This window comes from Eptatretus burgeri, chromosome 6 (genome assembly GCF_056783735.1).
Source record: "Eptatretus burgeri isolate ZD-2024b chromosome 6, Ebu_testis_v1, whole genome shotgun sequence".
Taxonomy (NCBI): Eukaryota; Metazoa; Chordata; class Myxini; order Myxiniformes; family Myxinidae; genus Eptatretus; species Eptatretus burgeri.
The window spans coordinates 45,456,927-45,480,441 of record NC_140966.1 but is presented as its reverse complement, the minus strand read 5'-3'; the positions used below and the strand labels follow the sequence as shown (position 1 = coordinate 45,480,441).

Here is a 23,515-nt window from a genome sequence, read left to right as displayed (position 1 = left end):
ATGGTGGTGGTGGAGTGGTTGTAGTGTGGTTGGTGCTGTGATGGGGATGGCCTGGTTGTTGAGATGCTGTTTGTTTGAAATGAAAGATAGAACAGAAAAATGGCTAACTCAAAGCGTCACAGCCCAGATGGATCACATAAATTTCCCTCTATACAACGGGTTTGGGCTAACTACACATGTACCTATGGAGACATCTCACCTGAGGGCCCTTTATGGTGTAATGCGAATTTCCACAGCCGTAACAATATATTTGAAAGCTATATTTTAAGGTAAACGGATTGTTGTATTGATTTCCTGGAAGCATTTGTTTTGAAACTAAGTGAAGCCTCTTTCTAAAATATCATCCCAATTTTTCTCTGCGAATAACTTCTACAATTTGTTTTGCAATATATTTCAACTTCTGGAATGTGATTGTACACTTTTCAAATCAAACAACAGTGTCTCATTTTTTTCCATCCGAGAAACCATATTATCGGTGTTTGATTTTTTCTTTTTTTCATGAATAGATCAAAAACGTCGGCTCTCGATAAAAACACTAATTTGTTTCTGAGACACCATTCTGTTCTAAATTGTTGAAAGTCATATTGAAATTTATACTTGTTAATCTGTCTCAAATGAGCAAAATCAAAAGATGAGTATCTGACACGTGATGTTTCTAAATTTATCTTTTAATATGCTGTATTAAAATGACCAGTATTACTCATTAACTAGGGGTTTCAAATTTGAATCTATTTTATATTTCTTCGCTTGATGGAATATGAAACATTAACAAACCATTTGGTGAGGGGTGACGTGAAAAAGGAAACAGCTTTAATGATGCTCACAGTGTTTACAGAAAATATATGGCAATACAACTTAAAGTTGCCTGAGATCATAAAAGACCCATCACAAAATATTATGGTACATACAAAGAGGAACATGCTCGGAAGTTGAGAAGAATGAAAGAGAGCTAGCGATAGAGACTCCTGATCATATTGGTCTTCAGTCAATGGAATTCAATTGATACAAATTATAGATTGAATTAACCTTCCTTCCGTGTGAGTTCTGCTGCATCAGGATAAAGATTACCGCACTGTGGTTGTGTGCAGGCGTGGAACAGTGCGGATGCAACGAAATTGTGCAAATATTTACTTGTGCGAGTAATATTAAAGGGCAGATATGATATTATATGGCTAGCCCCCTCAACGCAGTTTTGAAGGCGTCAAGGGAGGATTAAGTGGCAGGGTTCTCCTCCAGTAGTCCGAGTGTTGGGCAGAAAAGCGTGCATTAGGGTCCGCACAATGTTTTCTGCATTTTTGTGATCACCAGACCATCTGAATGAATATGCCGATTGATGCCACTCTGGCACCCTTGAGCATTTTTGTGGAAACATTAATATGCAAATTAGCGGTGGCCATTGTCAAAATTACTATTTTTCTTAATATCTCCAAAAGTAAGCATCCAAATAGACTGGTTGAGGTGTCTACACCAATGTTTTTAGGGTCACTGGTCATGATATACCCACTTAAAATTTAATAACATTTAAATTGAGCTCATTACTTTGCAAATTAGCAGTCACCATTATCAAAAGAACAATTTTTCTTAATATCTCCAGAAGCAAGCATCCAAACAGCCTGGTTGAGGTGTCCAAACCCATGTTTTTCGGGTCACTGGTCATGATAAACCCACTTACAATTTGATAACATTGAAATTTAGCTCATTAATATGCAAATTAGCATAACCCTACCCGCTGAATTTGTCTGCACCAATCGGCGTTTTTGCAGTAGTTATACAACAACAACAAAACTGTTTGAAAATAACTTGCGCAAAGCCGTTTATCCCCATTACAGTTGTGAAGAAATGGCTGACATCAGCAGATCAACAGCATGAACTGTTTCTGGTCAAGTAAGTTGAGGCTTGTAATGTAATGAAAGAAACATGGAGAACTGAGTTTTCAGTAAGAGTAATGTCTTCTGATACAGGAGAATGATCGATATGATTTGCAAGCAAGTTTTTTTTTATTATTATTTAACATGATCTGTCTGAAAGCAACTGTGTATTTTATCGATTTTTAAAAGTACACAGAGTGGAAGCTGTTTCCTGAGAACTTTTTTTAAAATACGAACAAAGAAATTAAATGTTTATAATTACCTCTATTGTTGCAGGTTGAGGCTCCATCACCATGGGAGACTGTTTCTTCAGTCCCTGCAATGAAACTAAGCTGGAAAACCTCTGGTAACAGTTGGTCCAGACAGAGTGCGAAGTATCATCCGGTCAAGCAAAGCAAGAGAAGATGGTATACATGGAGAGCTTGAACAGAGATTACAGGCGAACAAATCTACCGAGCTCAAATGCCATGGAGACTGTGTCAACGTACACATCACACTCACACATAGAAAGACACTTGAAACGAATGAGTAATGTCTGTTTAGAAGATGCTTCAACAAGCAAAAGAAGCCGCCATTCAAAGACGACAGTATTTGACTTTAAAGAACATTGCATTTTTTTGCGGAGAAAAGTGCATAATGAACTTTGATAAGAAGAATCCTTATCGTTGGCAGCGAGTTCTCCTTTGTAGGACTGCAGATCGTGTTGATTGGACAACTTTCAAACAAACTATTCTAGATGTTATCGATTCCCGCCAGAATGAAGAAGCACGCCAGGTCAAGATGCGATTAATGGGCACAATCAGCGATCTTCATGCTGCTGATGCGAGATATCACGATGACTGCAGAAAGTCCTTCATGGCACCCCGTTCTGTTGCAGCAGCAGCACACAGTGGCAGAGAAACTCAGGACATTGAGTCAGCTGTCAGTTTTACCATCCTATCGATGAAAAACGACATGTTGTGCATCTGGAATTCAGTAGAAGTCGACAATATGTACAAGGACCAATGGATCATGAAGGAAAGCGATACTCTCGACAAACGCTGTTATACAAATTGTTGGATATACTTGGCTCTGAGCTTCTGGTTCTGTCTGGTGAAGGTGTTGCTAGTTTAATCTTGTTTCGCAGTAGAGCGTCGACTGCGATCAACTTTGTAGCATCAGATGAAGATGACGCCATTGATGTTTTCATCGAACGAATTGCCAAGAAGGTTGCACAGGAATCTAAGCAGTTGTCGTCCGACCCCAGTTCCTATCAGACTAGAATTAATATAGATATTGCTAATGAAGCAGTGAGTTCAACCCTTCAATTGCTACTCTTTTATTTCTTTCTTGTCGACTAAACTATCAGCTAAACTCGACTGCACACTTCCAGGAGCTCTGATAGGAAACATCATAACGAATATGATCACCAATCGACCAACTACACTCCAAATAGCACTGGGAGTTCTAGTCAGTCGTAAAAGCCTCATCGAGCAGTTGTACAACTATAGTGTGACCTGTTCCTATGATGAGTTTCAGCGTTTCAAGGGATCAGCAGCAAAGGCTGCAACTGTTCACTCCAGGATTAGAGGAACCGCCAATGCTGAATGTGGCCTCGGTCAGGTTGTTTCTGACAACTTCGACACAAATATCTCATCCCAGAATGGATTTGTTTCAACACATTCTCTTGCAGTACTACTTACCATAAAAGATCAGGAGATATCTTCCACATCTGAAGATGAAGCCATCATCAGACGATTGACCCGTGATGAAATGAAGACACCTGTGACAGAAGACATTTCGGTTCAAAGGTACAAGGGACCTGAGAAACCAGCGATGCCAGTTGAAGAAGCCACATGTTTGGTGTTGCCTCTCCGCGTATTGGCTCATGAATCTATACAACTTAGGAGAGTTCAAGATATGGATTTCTCTTTTCTGAAGCAAATCACTTCTGATCGGAACACACCAGAGTTTGGTGGCTTTAATACGAAGCTCTGCAGAGAGCAAGGACGATCCATCCAACCTGCAACGAGGGTCATTTATACACCACTCATAAATATGGATCCAGCTGATCCAGACACGATGTTTACAGCAATGGAGGAGGGAAAACGCTTGACCGCAGAGTGTGGACAAACCGTAACCATCTTCACAAACGACCAACAGCTGTATCGAGTGGCCGTTGATGTTAAATGGGTTTATCCTGAGCGATTTACCCAGTTCATACCAAGGCTGGGCGGCATGCACACCCTTATGAGATTCATTGGTTGTGTGGGGAACTTGATGGCTGAAAGTGAGCTGGAAGACGTGATGAAATCTGCCTTTGGAGGTGTTGCTCATATGCTTGGTGGAAAAAAGTTTCCCCAAAACTTCAGGGCCCTACGATTGGTGACTGAGGAGGTCCTTCGTTCCAGCATGGCTCAGGCAGAAAGTCATGAAGACTTAATGGACACTCTTGAAACCAAAGCAACAAAGAGCATGACCACACAACTATGGGTACAGAACCTTGTGAAACTATGGGTACGCACCAAGGGCAGTTGACATTGGCGGAGCACAGATGTATTCGTATGAAGAAGGCTGGCCAGCAGGATTCAACACTCCCTTATCTAACCAAGTCATAACTATGGCAGTGACACGGAAGCTCATGCATGTGGGATCTACTGAGGTTTGTGATCTAAATCTCATCTACTCCAGGGTCATGGGACTCCAACAAAGTCAAAACATCAAACTATGTGACGTCTTAGAGTACGAGCTTGCACCTGTGCCAACATCAATGTTCGATGAAAAGGGGGAGATGAGAATAGCAAAGAACAAGTCGACATTGAAGAATAATCTCCAAGTGGAAATCTCAACAAGACTGGGTCCACAACCTGAAGTTACCATCTTCGATGGTTGTGCAATCCTCTGGGTTATTCATTGGCCTTACAGGGGAATTGTGCAAGACTTTGTTGACAACTTCACGAGCGACATCATGACAAAGGTGGACAAATCAGATGTATATCTACTATTTGACAGATATCATGATTTCAGCATCAAGAGGGGAACAAGATTAGCAAGAGCTGGGCAGCAAGCTATCAGGCGCCACAGGTTGAACCGCCAGACTCCACTGCCTCCACAGCTGGTGGTTCTGTCAGTAACTGAGAACAAAGTTCAGCGAATAGAACTGATTTGCCAGAATTTGATTGACGTTAGTCAACAGAGAAAACAGAGCCAACATAGGCTCGTCATTACGGGACAGGAGTCTACCCCAGTGGAAATACACCACGGAGCCCAAAGGTGCCGCACTGATTTGAAGACGACGCATGAGGAGGCAGATGTCATCATGATTCAGCAAGTCGCTAAAGTTGCCGAAGATGGTGCAAAATGCATCACTGTTAAGTCATCTGTGATGATACTGATGTGTTCATCTTGCTTGTGTATCACTTTGCAGAACTTCATCTGCAATGCTGTGTAAAAATGGAAGCAACATGTCCTGGCCGATCGTTGATCGACAATGGGGCCACTGCCAGAAAGCATGCCGGGATGGTGCAAGACCTACTAGCTTTACACGTACTGACAGGTTGCGACACCATTGCCCAGATGTATGGTAGAGGTAAACTGACTGGCAAGAAGACACTCGCAGCAGGCCATTCACTTCAAAAACTTGGGAATGTGAATGCATCTATTGATGATGCCATTGCCAAAGCTACTGTGTTCATGGCTGTTTGCTATGGTAGCAAGGAGAGAAGCAACATGTCTGATGCTCGCAAAGAGGTGTGGTCTATGAAGATGGCGAAACCAAATGCCATCAAAGCACCAGACCTAAAGGCTCTGCCACCAACTACAGAGTCTTTTGAACAAAACATGTGACACGCTCATATCCAGACAGCAATATGGAAGTCAGCCGCTGAGCTGCAGCCACCACCTCTGGATCCCACTCAATACGTGGGTGGGTCCCGTCCACGACCCTGATTTCCACCCCGGAGCTCCGATTGTCCACGCGGCTGCCGCCACGAGCCACGAGTCCCACATGTGCGGCTGGGACCTTCGACGACCCACAGGTGTCCATCTGAACTCTGACCCCCAGCTCGTCTCTCTCATCGGCTGGAGGGTCCAATAAAAACTCCGGGGTTTCTTTTCTTTTTGTGTGTGTGACTGCATGTGGGCCCGTCTACAAGTAGAATTGAGTAAGTGCTTTGAATCATTGTAAATTCCTGCTCTGCATATTCACTTCAAGTCTTGCCTCCTTGTCTTTTATTGTAAATAAATGATGAGAAATGTTCCCAGCTCGTTTCCGTCCTTTCTTTATTTGGTCCAGCATGGTCCGGGTCTGAGTTCAGACGAGGTTTCATCCCCGATAATCCGTTAATCCGAGCCAGCACGGCTTTGGCAGTTTCCGCTCGGCTGCAACCGAACCGGAGTTGGTAGTTGTTAGTTGGAACTCTACCGCAGTCGGTAGAGTGACCCGGTTCAAGAAAGACGTGCCAAGGGCGTGAATCCCTGGTAGCCAAGATTGCGTGGTTATATATGTATATTGGGATCTAGACAATTAACGCTACACCATGCGGTCGAGATATTGGCGTTTCACGGTTGAATAATCGACCCACCGGCTTTGGAGTTATCCGGAGCGACGGCCTATAATTCCGGGGAGACCGGTGGGAGACCACGTAAACTTCCCCACCTCGCGGTTGTTCTCGCCACCGACACCTGGCCCACAACAATAGAATTATATATATATATATATATATATATATATTGTATTTTATTTTCTTCTCCTCAGGGGAGAGGGCATGGGCTTGGTTAAAAAACACACATCAACTACACAACACCCCTTGACGAGAACCCTGTATACATGCCCACAATCACCCATCAATGCTCAAACTACCGAATAGTCCTGCCAACATCCCAATACCCCTCCATCTCCATAACTTCCAGGTACCTATCGAATACCAATTTAACCTTAGCTACTGTTTCTGCTGCCACTACCTTTTCAGGGAGATCATTCCATGCATTAATTACTCTTTGAGTAAAAGACCCCCACTTCACTACCGTCTTTACTCTCCTCTTCTTTACTCTCAGGCTATGGCCCCTGGTTCTGTCACTATCTTCTCTGTTGAATAATTCATCTACAGTTATTTTATCTTTACCTTTCATTATCTTAAACATCTTTATCATATCTCCTCGTAACCGCCTCCTTTCTTGTGAATAAAGCTTTGTCTCCTTCAGCCGCTCATCATAGCTGAGTCCAGCTCTGCCCGCAATCAATATCGTAGCCCTGTGCTGAACCCTCTCAATGGCATCTATGTCCTTTCAGAACTGTGGTGACCAAAACTGCACACAATATTCGAGATGGGGCCCTCACTAAATTCCTGTACAATGTTAACATCACCTCTTTTGATTTATATTTGATCCCCCTTCTCATACAGCCTAAACCCCCATTTTCTTCACCTATAGCTGCCTGGAACTGTGCTGCCTGCTTACCTCCCTTATCTATTACCACCCCCAGATCCTTCTCCTGTGTAACATGCTCCAAAATTACCCCTTGCATCCTGTAATCGCTATTTTCATTGTTCTTTCCCATTCCCAACACCTTACACTTGCTCAGGTTAAATTCCATCTGCCAATCTTTTGGCCAATCCATACAAGTATCAATACTTTCCTGTATCTGATCACCACCCCATCTGCTATCCACCTTACCTCCAAGCTTTGTGCTATCCACAAATTTGGAAAGCTTACTCTTCAACCCACTCTCCAAATCGTTGATGTAAATCATGAATAGTATTGTTGCAGATTCGCGCCCGCCGGCGTGCGGGCGGCCACGTAACTCGAATCTCGGCACGTCGCCCACCGGACGGACAATCCCGTCGTGACCCTCTCGGACTAACGCCGGGAACTAGTCACGGGTGGGCCTTTCGGCCTCACCACGATCGTGCCAATCGGCCCCCGCGTGGGATAGGGTTGTTCGCCAAATTCGACCTACCTAAGTACCCACACGGAGGGTAGACCGGGCGATCGCACCTCGCCGCAGGTCGACTTCAGACACGGGCCACTTTAAGCGACCCGTTCCGTACTATCGGGATAACCGAGCGGTGTTATCGTCAACCTCGACGGTTCTGATTAATTATCGGGCGTATTTAGCCCACGACCAACCCTTTACGTGAAGTAAGATGGAGATTCAATTAGAGAAAAGACGAAGCGAAATGGGAGAAACAGTTCAACATAAAGCACATTTATTCCGCGGCAAACGGAAAGCACACATATACAATTACCACAATTATGCACCAAAAGCAAATGTAACAAAAGAAGAAACAACAATTACGCACCAAAAGCAATTGCAACAAAAGAAACACAATGCAGATCTACTACCGACTACGCGAGCACACGGCAACACTTACACAGTTTTACTTCACAGACGGCGCCGACAACACATATACTCCAAAGCAAAAGAAAAAGGGGCCACCCTCAACGATAAGGGGCAGCCGGGCCTGGGGCCGAGACCGCGTCGAGCCTACCCGTCTGGTGATGAGCCGCAAAATGGCGGTGGCGCCCCGACTCCGCGGGCCTTGCTGGCATGGCCTGGAATGGGGTGGGAACGGGCCCCCTTCTCACACTATCTCAGCGCGGGGGGAAACAGGGGGGGTTGTTGATGCTCGGGGGAAAGAGGATATCTGGCTGGCTTGGGTCCCGCGACGAGCGACTCCACTGCGACCTCGACCGCGTTCCCGGCCTCCCCTCTCCGCAGCTCCCCGACTCTGACACGAGCGCAGACCTCCACAAAGCTCCTTGGCTTCTCCAGACTCTCCGGACCCCGACAGACACTCTCTCGACTGATTTCGCCGCTGCCACAACTCTCCAACTCTCCTCTCGATTCGCCCCGCGCTCGGCGCTTTATAGTGCGACAGGAGAAACCATATGCAGATTTTTGGATCAGGATCGGCTCGGGGGCGGAGCCACGCTCGCCCATTGGACAGAGGAAAAGTGGGCGTGAATCATTCCTGATCCTTGAATCTGCATATATCGATTATACTCCGACGCGCCTGGAGGCGGGGCCAAATCGCCCCACGCTCGCTGATAGGACGGAACAGAAGTGGGCGTGAATCATTCTTGATCCGATTTCTCGGAAAGGCCGCTTTTTGCACCCGCTGCTCGGTGCGCGCCCTGTACGAGTCCAGGATCGGTGCCCACAAGCGGCGTGGGAATGGCGGTGATGCGATGGTTGCGAGAGCGAGATGTGACGGTAAAGGTCGTGGCTGTTGGCATTGTTGTTGTTGTTGTGTGATGGCTGTTGAGACGTGGTTGGCTCAAAATAAAGATAGAACAGAAAAACGGCTATCTAAAAGGGTCGCAGCCCGAATGAATGACATTTATTCCCTCTAAACAACGGGTTTGGGCTAACTACACATATATTTACAGAGATATCTCACCTATGGGACCTGAATGGTGGTTTGCGAATTTCCTCAACCACAACAGTATAATGGTCCGAGTCCTGATCCCTGAGGTACCCCACTACTTACATCCTCCCATCAAGGCATCCTCCCACTCACAGCCACTCTTTGCTTCCTATCACTAAGTCAGTTTGCAATCCAATTAGCTACCTGACCAGCCACTCAATGAGCCCTCAGTTTGGCTAACAACCTCCGATGTGGTACTTTATCAAATGCCTTCTTAAAAGTCTAGATATACTATGTCCACTGCCTTTCCCTCATCCACCCAATCAGACACTGCTTCATAGAACTCTAAAAGATTTGTTAAACAGGAACTCCCTTTGGTTAACCCATGCTAACTACCGTTAATTAGTTTGTATTTGTTTAAATGGTTCCTCATCTGGTCCTTAATTAATGTGTCCAACACCTTCCCTTCTACTGAAGTCAAGCTAACATGTCTATAGTTTCCCAATTCTTCTCTGGATCCTTTCTTAAATAATGGTGTTACATTTGCTACACTCCAATCCTCCGGTTCCTGTCCTGACTCCATTGAGCTGTTGAAAATATCCGTAAACATCTCGCTTACCTGCTCAGCCACTTCCCTCATCATTCTTGGGTACACATTATCTGGACCCGGAGCCTTATCGACTCTTAGATTTCCTCATTGTTCCTTTACTTCCTCCACTCCAACCTGGATCTTCTGTAAAAGCCCTTCCTCACCTCATTGATAGATACTCTCAGCTATTGGCAATTCTCCTGACTGTTCTTGTGTAAAAGTTGAAGCAAAATACCTGTTTAATAAGCCTGCCTGATTTTTTTCTATGGATCTTAATAGCTCTTGAACTTTACTCCTCTCGACCTTCAGACCTTCACACCTTTTCAGACCTTTGCACTTTATTTGACCTAAAGACCATTTAGACCTTTCATTTGCAATCATTGACCTTTCATTGAGTAAATCCTTCCATTTATTTGCCACCCAAAATACACCACACAAAACAAGTCCCGGTGAAGGTCTGCAATCTCCAATTGCTCTTTCTAGTTTCACATTGTGTGGCCATGTTTGGAGTACCATCAACTATTACCACTGGCAGAGATCGCCAGTTTTAGTCATCACTCTTCCACACACTTATAAACCTCCTGGAAAGTAAGAGGACTTGAACTACATCATACCACCCTTCATCCAAGTTGCAATCAGCCTGACGACGTGCTACAAATTTTCCAGGTCACCTGATAAGAGTTCCAAACGCAGGTTCAGCAGCGCAGCAACCTAGACAAAATAGTCCAGTCCGTCTGAACTTAAATATAACTTGAATTAAATTAATTTCCATCTTAAAATAGTCTGATTTAACCGCAGTCTGAATACCAAGCATGACGACAGTGAGAGCCTCAGTCCAGCTAGGATTGGCATGTGGGCATTAACTCAAACTATCAGCTGGCGGTGAAAGTCTTTGATAAATGGTTGTCGTCTGTCAATGCCCGCATTCTTTGACTTTTGCAATGATAGAGTATGTTTATTGTTTTCATGGATGGATGAATTTGACCACAGTGATATGAAAACATTATTGCATGAGTATGCACACGCACGCACACATACACGCACACACCCACACTTTAATGATCCTCGACCTGTGTGTGTGTGTGTGTGCGTGCTCATGCAATAATGTTGGTGTGTCACCATTTTTCTCAGAGATGGCTGAATGTATCTTCGTCATACTTTCAGAGATTCATCAGTGAGTGCCAGGGACTGTTTAAGGAAAAAGAAAAAAAAATATTAAAATTCTGAAAAAAAAACAAGTTTAATACATTTTAGGGGATTTTGTTTTTCTGTTATTCCTTAGTGGGTGTAGGGAAATGTTTTTGGCCTCCACAAAAAATAGACCGGGCAACGCCGGAACCACTGCTAGTACTTTATAAAATGTATTTACATTTATACTCACCAACTGCATTTAATATCTGTCGCACTCCAATGACGACAAAGCAGGCAACCTTTACCGACGGAAGAAAGTTATTTCACTCTGTGCACACGTGCCGTCACGCCGATGATAATTACCGTATTTATACCATTACGAGTAGTTTACCCACCCCGAGGGTGGGAGGATTTTGAGCATTATTTACTAAATGAAAAGGTCATTGATTGCAAATGAAAGATCTGAATGGTCTGTAAAGGTCTGAAGGTGCGAAGGTTTAATGGTTTGTAAACGTCAAATTGAAAGGTCGAGACGCTAGACGAAGTCATGGTGCAATATCACGATTAAATACAATGTAATTACAATAATTGGTGGAAGTACAGTACATACAGCACTCAATTCAAATATCACACGTTCTACGGAATTAATAGACTACTCCTGTGGGTCAACCGACGCTTCAGGTCGATTTTCCTTTCCAGTATACAAATATTGGGTGGTCGCAAGAGTACCCTTATTTTCACTTTTTCCATCTGTCTGTCTGTATGTTTGTTTGTTTGTTTGTATGTCTGTATGTAATGAACAGCTCTGGAGGCCAGAGGAGTCAACTGATTTTGATGAAACTTGACAGGTAGGTTCATACCAGGATCTAGTTCTATGCTTTTGAGCACCGTTGCTATGGACACCACCGTTGCCTAGCAACGGGACTTTGAAATTTTTGAAAAATCGTAAAAAAATTTTTTTTTCGAAAGTCAAAAATCGGCTTCTGCGCTTTTATGCGCACTATAATCAACCTCTTTGTCAAATATTTTGAGCCCAATCCGTCAAAAACTGTATGATTAGTATGCAATTATGTCGTGACCACCCATGTCGCCTAGCGGCTTGTTGGGTGCTCGCTAGAGTACCCATATTGGGTGGTCGCTAGAGTACCCTTATTTTCACTTTTGGGTGGTCGCTAGAGTACCGTTATCCGGCTGTCTGTTAGGTGGTCGCTAGAGTACCCTTATTTTCACTTTTTCCGTCTGTCTGTCTGTATGTCTGTTTGTTTGTAATGGACAGCTCTGGAGGCCAGAGGAGTCAACCAATTTCGATTAAACTTGACAGGTAGTTTCATACCAGGATCTAGTTCTATGCTTTTGAGCACTGTTGCTATGGATGCCACCGTTGCCAAGCAACGGGACTTTCAAATTTTGGAAAAATCTTAAAAAAAAATTTTTTTTCAAAAATCAAAAATCGGCTTCCATGCTTTTTATGCGCACTATAATCATCCTCTTTGTCAAAAAAATTCAGCCCGATCTGTCAAAAACTGTATGACTAGTATGCAATTATGTAGCGACCACCCATGTCACCTACCGGCTTGTTGGGTGGGCGCGAGATTACCCTTATTTTCACTTTTCCGTCTGTCTGGATGTATGATTGTATGTTTGTATGTAATGGACAGCTCTGGAGGACAGAGGAGTCAACCGATTTTGATGAAACTTGACAGGTAGGTTCATACCAGGATCTAGTTGTATGTATTTGAGCACCGTTGCTATGGACACCACCGTTGCCTTGCAACGGGACTTTGAAATTTTTGAAAAATCATTAAAAAAAGATTTTTTCGAAAATCAAAAATCGGCTTCCAGGCTTTTATGCGCACTATAATCACCCTCTTTGTCAAAAAATTTCAGGCCGATCCGTCAAAAAGTGTCTGAATAGTATGCAATTATGTAGCGACCACCCAAGTAGTAGATATATGGGGTTTCTTGTGCAGTCATGCAAATGAATGGGGGAAAAGGGGAAAACTCTGATTTAAGGTTAAAAAGCCCGAAACAGGAGTCTGATTTTCTCCCCATTTATCCCATGCAAATGAATGGGGGGAAAACTCTTATTTAACCCCTAAACCCCTAAATAGGAGACTGGGATAATACAAATGAATTGAAAAAACTGTCTCAAGGCTCAAAAGCTCGAACCAGGAGTTTAATCTCTGTCCCCTTCCCCTCCTCCACCCTCCAACCTCCCCCCCCCCAATGTTAAATTGGGACTACCTTAAGGGACTGACTTCAATTGGGATTATAATTAAGATCTCTGTCCCATTGAGACACTGATTAAAACATTTCTTTTATATTGTCATTCCATTCAAAGAGCGAGCCAATTAATATTTGATCATGTTCTACTTCAGGTAATAAATTAATTTTTCTATTACATTCATCACCATCGAGTATGTTCACAAATATTATTTTGTAACTTAGTTCTTGGTATAAATATCTTTGATGAGCAGAGATAAAATGATAAACTTCTCTTAATGCTCTTGTTTGACCACCTCCTGTGCCACATATAATTTTGAGATTATAGTAAATTGATTTTCCATTGTTTCATTGATAACCATCAAAGTTTTCAGTCCATTCAAGGATATTAATTTTTTTCTTTACATCCTCTAACTTATTTGCAATTAAATTTATCCGCTTATTTGTTTTATCTACTTTTACCCCAGTTATTTCTTCAATAAAACTTGTTTGATATTTCTCACATTCTTTATGTTTTCCATTTAAGTACCAAAGTTGATTACATCTCCACTCTTTGGTTTGGTTATTGCTTGGTTCTATCATTTATAAATCAGTAAAAGACGGTAGTAGTCCCTCAGCACTTATACTTATAACCATAAGGGAGACTATTAATTCAGTTCTCTAAAATATATCTTTTATCATCAAAAGCTCCTAATGCTTTGTTATTAATTTCTTCTGTATATAATTGATTTTTATAACTTCTTATTTTATTCATTTTTCTATACTCTTCCTTCTTTAGGATTAAATAGTTGTAATAATGTCTAAAGTTTATTGTTTCATTTCTCATTTTTTTCTTTATTCCCTTTAACTTATTTTTACACCTTTTCAATATTATTGTCAAGATATCTAAAAGCATAAGCCTTTGATCTCAATCCTATAAATTCACTCATAACCTTCCCACCCAATTTATCTTTCAACTTACCAATAACCTTTTCGTTATTTGATGAAAACAATACATCACCAGGTTTATAATTACTTGTATCATATATATATATATATATATATATATATATATATATATATATATATATATATATCAATATTATCAATCATATCCTCATATACATCTCCAGTCTTTATTTCTAATATAAAACTATCTGTATCCATATATAACAATGACACATTATCCTTATACTTTAATTTAAAATTATTATAGTAATAGTCATACATTAACAACTTTGACAAATCAAGAATTGATGTTCCTATATAAATAGGTTTATCCATTTCAATACTCAAGCCTGGTGTTGGCGCAGTGGTTAGGGCAGCGACTTGGGATCCAAAAGGTCCTGAGTTCAAGCCCCGTTGGGCCATTGAATTAATACACCAGGGGGTTGATTCAGCCTGTCATCCTTCCGAGGTCGGCGAAATGAGTATCAGTGTACTGGGCTGGTGTATACCCCAGTTAAAATAGGTGTACCATATCCCTGTGTCGTAAGAGGCGACCAGGGTTGCGTCAGGAAGGGCATCCGGTGTAAAACATGTGCCAAATCACTATGCGGATCATACGGATGATCTGCTGTGGCGACCCCAAACGGGAGCAGCCGAAAGAAGAAGAAAAAGAAGATCCATTTCAATACTCTCTATTTTTCAAATGAATAGCACAAAAGTTCTCTGAAAATACCTCCACCCGTTCAAAACTTGGTTTGTTAATTAACTTTGAGGCCTGTTTCCAAGATGTAGCAAGTCTTATGTTTTCTCGTTTCCTAACATTATCCATAGTCTTTCCAAATACAGCATTATCCATTAATTTATAAGTCCTTCTCAAAATCTATTTCTGCATTTTTTCTCTTTTCTGTATTAAAATCAATATACTTCTTTAACCATGGACGTTGTTTAAATTTTAAAATCCGATGAATTTTCCTCACTTTCAACCCAGCAGATAAATATTGTCTCAAGTTCCTTTGATGTAAAACATAACTTTCTTTATCATTTAATGTAGTAAGTCGTTTTTCTAAAGATGTACCCTTTATATTAAATGACTGTCGGTAATCACTTAACCATTCTTTTCTTGGACTTTCTTTATTGGAGGCATATGTTAGGTCTTTATGTTTATTATGAAGTTCTTCAGGGTATTTTAAATCAACCTCAAAATAATATCCAACTTCAGCCTCATCCAATTCTTTTTGAGAGCAGATAACAATATCAAGTAAAACTTTTTCATAATGTCTTTCTTTAACCCATTTAAGTTTCCCATAAGGTAAAGATTGAGACATTGCCCACCCATACAAATTGTTAGCATCATAATACATCAGGTAAGAGTTGTCCTCATTCTTATTATAATCAGGAAGATATTTGTTATTTGCTTTAGCATATCTCTTGGAACATACTTGAGATATTCCTCCTCTTTTAGCTTTCTCTATCATTAAAAGCATATCTATATCACTGATTAATTCCAAATTTTGTTTTGTCATTTTTAACAAAGCACTCGAAGCCAAACCCGGGGCTGTGTAATAGTGAGTGGGGTCTAATCCATAAGAATTTTTATTCTAACACACTGTTCTAAAAGTTTCAAACACATCACTTAATAACAATACATCAGTTTTAAGATATAAATCATGATATTCCCCAAGATTCTTTATATTAAACTTCTCCCAAACCTTTTTAGCTTGTGCATAATCTTCATCTAAAATATGAGTATTATTCAACTTCCCATAGAAACTTTCCCTTGAAGGAAGTTGTGTTTCTTTAAACCTTTCAAATGAATCCATATAGTCATACGGATATATTTCCTTTTGTGATAGGAGATCAATCTCTTCTTGATTTGAGAAATATGATTTAAGACTCGGGAAGTTTTTAATATTTGATGCTAACTCAGATAATGAATCTCCCATAAACTTGTGTGTGTCAAGAAATCTGATATGGGTTATAGGGGATGTATAAATTGTTTTTTTGAATGAGATGTATTTTTGATCTGTGTTTGGAATGTCGAAAATATTTCCGAATGTCTTTGAAAGTTCATTTATAAATAGATGTCTGTCATAAGTGAGCGTTGTTGTGAAGAAAGACAGGAATAAAATTTCGAGACTTGTAATTAAGATTACAATGGGAATGAGCTGGACCTCTATATTTGCCAGTAAGAGGACAGTGATCCCTAACCTTGGCCTCCCCCTCAATTTCCTCATCACAAATATGACAGGTACTGTTCTCTCTAAATTCCTTTTCCTCTTCCTTTGTTAATGACATTGGTTTATAGGTTTTCACCATTTTTTGTCTTAGTCTTATACAATCTTTTTCCAATCGTCTTACAAACTCTTCCGAGGCGTCTTCCCCTCTAAAAAGTTCTAACTTGTTGTATTCATCACCAACAGATGATTTGATATAATAACAGAAACCACAAGGAGTATGTTTTTGGTATATATTTGTGTATGATTTACTTGGATTTGGAGAAACAGTGTCTATCTTTTCAAGGATACTTTCAAAATCAGCATATATCACAAACGGAGGTTTTATAGATTTGTTAAAATCTTCGAATGATATGTTTGAACCTGCTTCTGGTAAATTGATTACGGTTGATTTATGATTACTACAATATTTCGAATGTTGATTTAATCGTTCTTTTGTGTGAAAGGAGTTGGGACATCTCTTACAAGGATACGTTTTACATTTTCTCTTATATATTTGTGATTTGGTTAATCTTGAGAAATTTTTGATGAAAGCATAATGTGATTTTTCCTCTGAAGTAAAGTGGAGAAGGTCAATGTGTGTTTCATCATTTTTATAGTTGTTTGAAATTTTTAATATCTGAACTTTGTTTGTATCCGTTAATCCATATACATTAACAGATAGATTATTCATTTTCTCAAATTTAGGAATATCTCTCAATGACATGGGAAACTTTAAATCTTTAACATTTAATGTATTGTCGTATTTCTTATAATGTTTAACCCTTTCAGGATTCCATTGTGGAGGATGTAAGTGAGCAAGAACAGACCATAGAAAACATTTATTATCTTTGTTTTGAATATTAACAACCGCTTTCTTAAGTTTTATCTCTTTTGGTAAATCAATATAAGAAGAAAGTAGGGTAAGAATACTGATTCTGGCTCACTTTTCCCCATGTAAATGAATGGGGGATATTCAGCGATTCATATTTTTTTTCCCTAAAAATAAACCCCCTTTTTATCCCAAGGTATATTTATTTGTCTCCCCTTTTAACTTGGAGGTTGAACCTCATTGAATTGAACACCTGGGGGTTGAACAGCTCACTCATTGAACCTATAAAGATTTGTTCATTCTCAAATTCCTTCAATAGTTTAATTTTCTTTGCACAATAATCCCCATCTAAAATATTGACAAACAAAACATTTGAATCTTTATATTTTTTAAGATATCCCTTTTGTGCCATTACGAAATGATAAACTTCTCTTAATGCTCTTGTTTGACCACCTCCTGAGCCACAGGTTATTTTTTGTTAAGCCCCGCCCACTTTTCTTTAAGCCCCGCCCACTTTTGTTAAGCCCCGCCCACTTTCCACAAGGTATTCAATAAGCCCCGCCCACTTTTCTTTAAGCCCCGCCCACTTTTGCTAAGCCCCGCCCACTTTTGCTAAGCTCCGCCCACTTTTCATAAGGTATTTTTTCTAAGCCACGCCCACTTTTCCTAAGCCCCGCACACTTTTGCTAAGCTCTGCCCACTTTTCATGAGGTATTTTTTCTAAGCCACGCCCACTTTTCCTAAGCCCCGCCCACTTTTGCTAAGCTCCGCCCACTTTTCATGAGGTATTTTTTCTAAGCCACGCCCACTTTTCCTAAGCCCCGCCCACTTTTGCTAAGCTCCGCCCACTTTTCATAAGGTATTTTTTCTAAGCCACGCCCACTTTTCCTAAGCTCCGCCTACTTTTGCTAAGCCCCGCCCACTCTTACATCATTTCCAGTTCATCTCTGACTCACAAAGAAATCACTAGAAAATTACAGGATGTTATGGTTTTGAAAAATTTCCTAATGAAGGCTTGCCTAGGCTTGCCCAGGGAATTTCCAAAGGAAACCACACCCACCAGTCTTTCTCTATAAAAGCTTCAAACCCAGGCTCCATTTTAAACATTTGTTTTTGCTGGCAATGGTGTTTTGTGTGCTTGTCTCGAACTCTCTGTCTTCTATGGAACTAAACCTTCAAGTTGATGAACTGGATTCAAACCTCTTATCTATTGAGGTAAGATTTTTTATTTTCCTATTTTCAAACTTTGATTGAAGCATACTCATTTAATAATTAAATAACTTAATTAATACATTATTATTTTCTCTCACAGGAAATTGTGTCTGAAATACGAAATGAAAATACTGCTTTTGCTACAACTTGGGGAAATTGTTGGCTTGGTTGAAGACCTTATGAGCGACCAAGACCTTGAGTGGGATGACTTTGGTGTTCCTTGGAACTCTCTGTCTTGTATGGAACTAAACCTTCAAGTTGATGAACTGGATTCAAACCTCTTATCTATTGAGGTAAGATTTTTTATTTTCCTATTTTCAAACTTTGATTGAAGCATACTCATTTAATAATTAAATAACTTAATTAATACATTATTATTTTCTCTCACAGGAAATTGTGTCTGAAATACGAAATGAAAATACTGCTTTTGCTACAACTTGGGGCGAAATTGTTGGCTTGGTTGAAGACCTTATGAGCGACCAAGACCCACAGAACGAGTTCGTCCTTGATGACCCAACCAAAGAGTTATACCTTGGAGACCAGCAAAATCCTGAAAAAGAGTTTTACAGCAATAGTACTCATTGTGAGTTATCAAGACAATACCCACTGAACAAGTTATACCTTGATGAGCCAGAATACAAGTTTTACCTTGGAGACTCACAAATTTTGAAAAAATCAAGAAATGAGTTCTGCCTTGATGGTTGAAATAACTACCTTGGAGACTCAGGAAAAGGGTTCTGCCAAGATGGTTCTAAATATGGGGTCTACCTTGGAGACTCACAAATTTTGAAAAAATCAGTAAATGAGTTCTGCCTTGATGGTTTAAATAACTACCTTGGAGACTCAGGAAAAGGGTTCTGCCAAGATGGTTCTAAATATGGGGCCTACCTTGGAGACTCACAAATTTTGAAAAAATCAGTAAATGAGTTCTGCCTTGATGGTTTAAATAACTACCTTGGAGACTCAGGAAAAGGGTTCTGCCAAGATGGTTCTAAATATGGGTCCTACCTTGGAGACTCACAAATTTTGAAAAAATCAGTAAATGAGTTATCCTTAAGAGACTTTGTAAGTTGGTTTTACTTTGAATACTTGAAATGTGGGTTCTGGATTGATAACTCACAATGTGATACATATCTTGGAAACTCAACGGGAATGTGGTTATACCTTGAAGACTTGGAAAGTTGGGTTTATGTTGGACACTTGAAACTTTTTGGGGGCTTTTATTTATTTATTTATTTATTTATTATTATTATTATTTTATTTATTTATATTTTGGAGACTTTTGGAGTTGCTATCACTCTTTGGGATCTAAACCTATCGATGTAGTTCTTTGTCGGATGGTGCTTGATGGGAGCAAGATCAAGAAAGTTCTGGGAAGAAAGTGCAGGCTTACTCCCCCTTTTTACGTCATCAAACCTGAAAGCCTTAAAAGACAGAATTGGAAGAAGAGAAAAAAACGTAAAATATATATATATATATATATATATATATATATATATATATATATATATATATATATATATATATATGTATATATATATATATATATATATATATATATATATATATATGTATATATATATATATATATATATATATATATATATATATATATATATATATATATATATATATATATATATATATATATAGGTGGAAATCTCATTTTGAAAAAGACTGTGTTGGGTGAGGATTGAGTTGGGGTTGAGATTTTGAATGTGAGGGTTGGGGTTGAGATTTTGAATGTGAGGGTTGGGACACACACACACATACACATCAACAAACAAAAGTTAAGCCTTGACTATTCAGTTGAGGATTCTGTGTTTGGGGTTCACAGATCTAAGAACGTCCCCCTTGACACACATTATATACTGTTATACACCTCGGACTTGGCCCTCGAGTGTCCACAACGGTGTATAGTAGGAGGGAGTGAAGCGCCAACCTATTGCTCCCATTACACACACACACACACACACACAAACAAAAGTTAAACCTTGACTATTCAGTTGAGGATTCTGTGTTTGGGGTTCACAGATCTAAGAACGTCCCCCTTGACACACATTATATACTGTAATACACCTCGGACTTGTCCCTCTAGTGTCCACAAAGGTGTATTATCTGCTTAGTTTTGTCTTTTGTAATTCCTGTGAATAAAATGAACCTAAAATCTCTTCCCCTTCCAAATCATATATTTTATAAGTCCAAGGAACTGTATCTATTACATCAACAATTTTAAAAAGTTCTTTCGTCCATCGTTCAGTAAAACCCTTTTCAAAATGAGATTTCCACCTATATATTCTTACGATATCACCAACTTTGAACTTAGGTTTTCTGACATTAATCTCTTTTTCATATTTTAATTTTGTAAATGTTTCTGATGGCTTCATATTCGTTGACGTGTGAATCGTGTCATTATACTTATCCACAATATCCTGAATAAAAGATGACCATTGTTGTGAACCGAGTTGTGTGAATTTTTTATATAGTCTCTCTTTTAAGGTACGATTAAAACGTTCAACAACAACTGCCTTCCCTTCATTAAAGGTACTGTATAATGTAATACTGTTATTTTTTAGAAAATTCATAAATGTCTTGTTATAAAACTCTCTACCCTCATCAGTCCACAATTTCTTAGGTTTTCTCTTACTTTTATTAAATATCTGTTGAAAAGCTAACATAAGAGTATTACCTGTTTTGTTTTTAAAGGGACAACCCACGCATATCTACTCCTCAAATCAATAACGGTTAAAGCATACTTGTACCCCTTATCATTATTGAGTTCAATCAAATCAGCAGACCAGATATAATCAACTTCCTTAGAATAAACTTTCCTTCTCTGAAACTTTGTGAATATTGGTTTATGTAATTCATCAGCTAATTGCTCTTCAGTCTTAATGGCATCATTAGAGCCTATAAGTTTTTTGAATTTCCAAGTCCAAGTTTCAATTTAGCACTAATCATCTTCTTCACGATGAACCTATCAACTTTTTCTCTCAAGGTTGGATTTTGTATCAGAGACAAATTATACAACATTTCTCTATCGGCTTCATGCTTTTCTTCCAACGTTGTGGTATTCCCATAATCAATATCGTGTCTCATGCACACTTCATCAACTCTATTGATTGGTTTACTCCAGGATTTAGGATTGTCTGCCTCATCTAATCTTTTATCCAAGTTTGTGCCTGGACCACAGAAAGAATACCCTGGAAGATGTAATTCTGGTATTCCAGTAGTTGTAAATTTACTTCCTGATAAAAACTTTTGTATATCTCCTCCGAGTTTGTGTTTGGAGATAAATTGATTTTTTTGAACCACACACCGAACATATACCTTTTTGTATAACCCTGTTATTTTTACTTTTAATATATGAAATATTTTTAGTATTAGTTTTCTTTTTACATTTGAGACAATAACTCATTTATTTATGAGAAAAATTCCTGCAGAGTGCAAAACCTTTTTAGTTTCCAACATGCACATTTGAATCTTAATTTTTAAAACATAAAGAATCCTTAGAAATGTCTTCACTCTCTCCTCCATTTATTTAAGAAAAAACTTGAATTAAAATCCATATCTTGTCGATGCTAATAGTCTTGTCGAAAGTATTGCAAATAGACTTGTCAATTCTTTGTTTTCCTCCTCGGTGGGTTGAGTTATTTTCTGTAATACCTCTATTCTTTTTTGAATCTCACTGGTTTCCATATTTTGATATTTATTCATTCTCTCTCTTTCCTCCTTCTCTCTCTTCTCCTTTTCCTCCTTCTCTCTCTTCTCTCTATTCTCTCTTTCCTCCTTCTCTCTCTTCTCCTTTTCCTCCTTCTCTCTCTTCTCTCTTTCCTCCCTCTCTCTATTCTCCCTCTCTCTATTCTCTCTTTCCTCCTTCTCTCTCTCCTCCTTCTCCTTTTCCTCCTCTTCCCTCTCTTCTTCAACTCCTTCCTCATCCCTTACTATACTTGAATCGTTTACACCCCATAGAATATTATACATATATTCATCAGGATTTCTTGTTATTCCTGTATCCAAAATAATTTTTTTACAACAGGAAACCAATAAAATTTCTTTTGAATTTCTAAAAGAGCCTTACCTTTTCTTAACCTTATAATTTTTTCATTATTTAACATTCTAATTAAATCTAAAGTTGTCGGTTTATCAACATCAGCATAATGCCAATCTTTTATTGAAAATACCTCATTCTTATGTTGTAGGACATATTTATTAAAATACCGAATACCCTTTTCTTGAAGGTATGCTTGAACACAGAAATGATAATTTTCTTGAAGCCTTCTTGCTGTCATTTATGTATTAGAAATATATGTTAGAATAATATTATGGCACGAAACACCTCCCCATCTTCCCATAGTTAAATCATTTTGTATTTCCTTACTTATTATATATAATCCTGTTTTTTCTGTTTTCATGAGATAAACAAGGGCAAAACCATTATTATATTTACCCTTATTAAATTCTTTTATTTGTTGTTTACTAATCGTGGCTCCACAAAACTCATTCTCGATACCAAGTGGATAATATTCTTCCTTACGAGACTGATTTAATTGTTCCAGGTCTTCGAGGTTAATTTTAAATGACCAATTATACCCTAAATCATTCATATCATACCCCCATTGTTCTATTCTCATACAAACGATACGCCCTTCTTTATAAAAATTTATTTTAATTCGAACTGTGAATTCTGTATGACCTGGAGATAATATCAACACTTCTGTATCTTTAGAATACACAGCCGTTTTATTTAAGTATATATATTGTGATAAATCGCTTAATCTCACCAAGTCATTCGCGTCAGTCGGGCTTGGATAATTTTTTAATTTATAAGCATTTTTCATGTTAATATTTTTGTTTATATTATATTTATGTCGTTCAGCCTGTGCCTTTGTGTAATAATTTGATAAATCAATATCCAGTTCTTGAGATACACCAAAGATAGAACCATCTTTACCAACATAAGTCATTTATATTAGATTAAAAATAATATCATAAAATTTTTTATTTTTGTTGAGTTGAAATAACACATATAGACATAATTGACCACAACACTTGGAATTTAATTCTTGGACTTGAAATGTTTGATAAACACCATTCTGTAAGAATTTTATGACTTCAACAGGTGGTGGAAGACCAAAACTATCAAAATAATATTTGTCTTGACTATTAAAAAT

The 23,515-nt window shown here is 39.1% G+C and overlaps 1 protein-coding gene across 1 annotated transcript in view; it reads left to right on the top strand.

Annotated features, from left to right (window-relative positions):
* LOC147024671 (uncharacterized) overlaps positions 1 to 6,105 on the top strand; it is an 89,714-nt gene extending 83,609 nt beyond the window's left edge. Inside the window, exon 3 of the mRNA XM_085884802.1 lies at positions 2,145 to 6,105. Within this exon, the coding sequence (XP_085740928.1) occupies positions 3,270 to 4,385 (1,116 nt within the window). The 5' untranslated portion in view covers positions 2,145 to 3,269 and the 3' untranslated portion in view covers positions 4,386 to 6,105. The remainder of the gene's footprint in view (positions 1 to 2,144) is intronic.
* Positions 6,106 to 23,515: the final 17,410 nt, after the last annotated feature.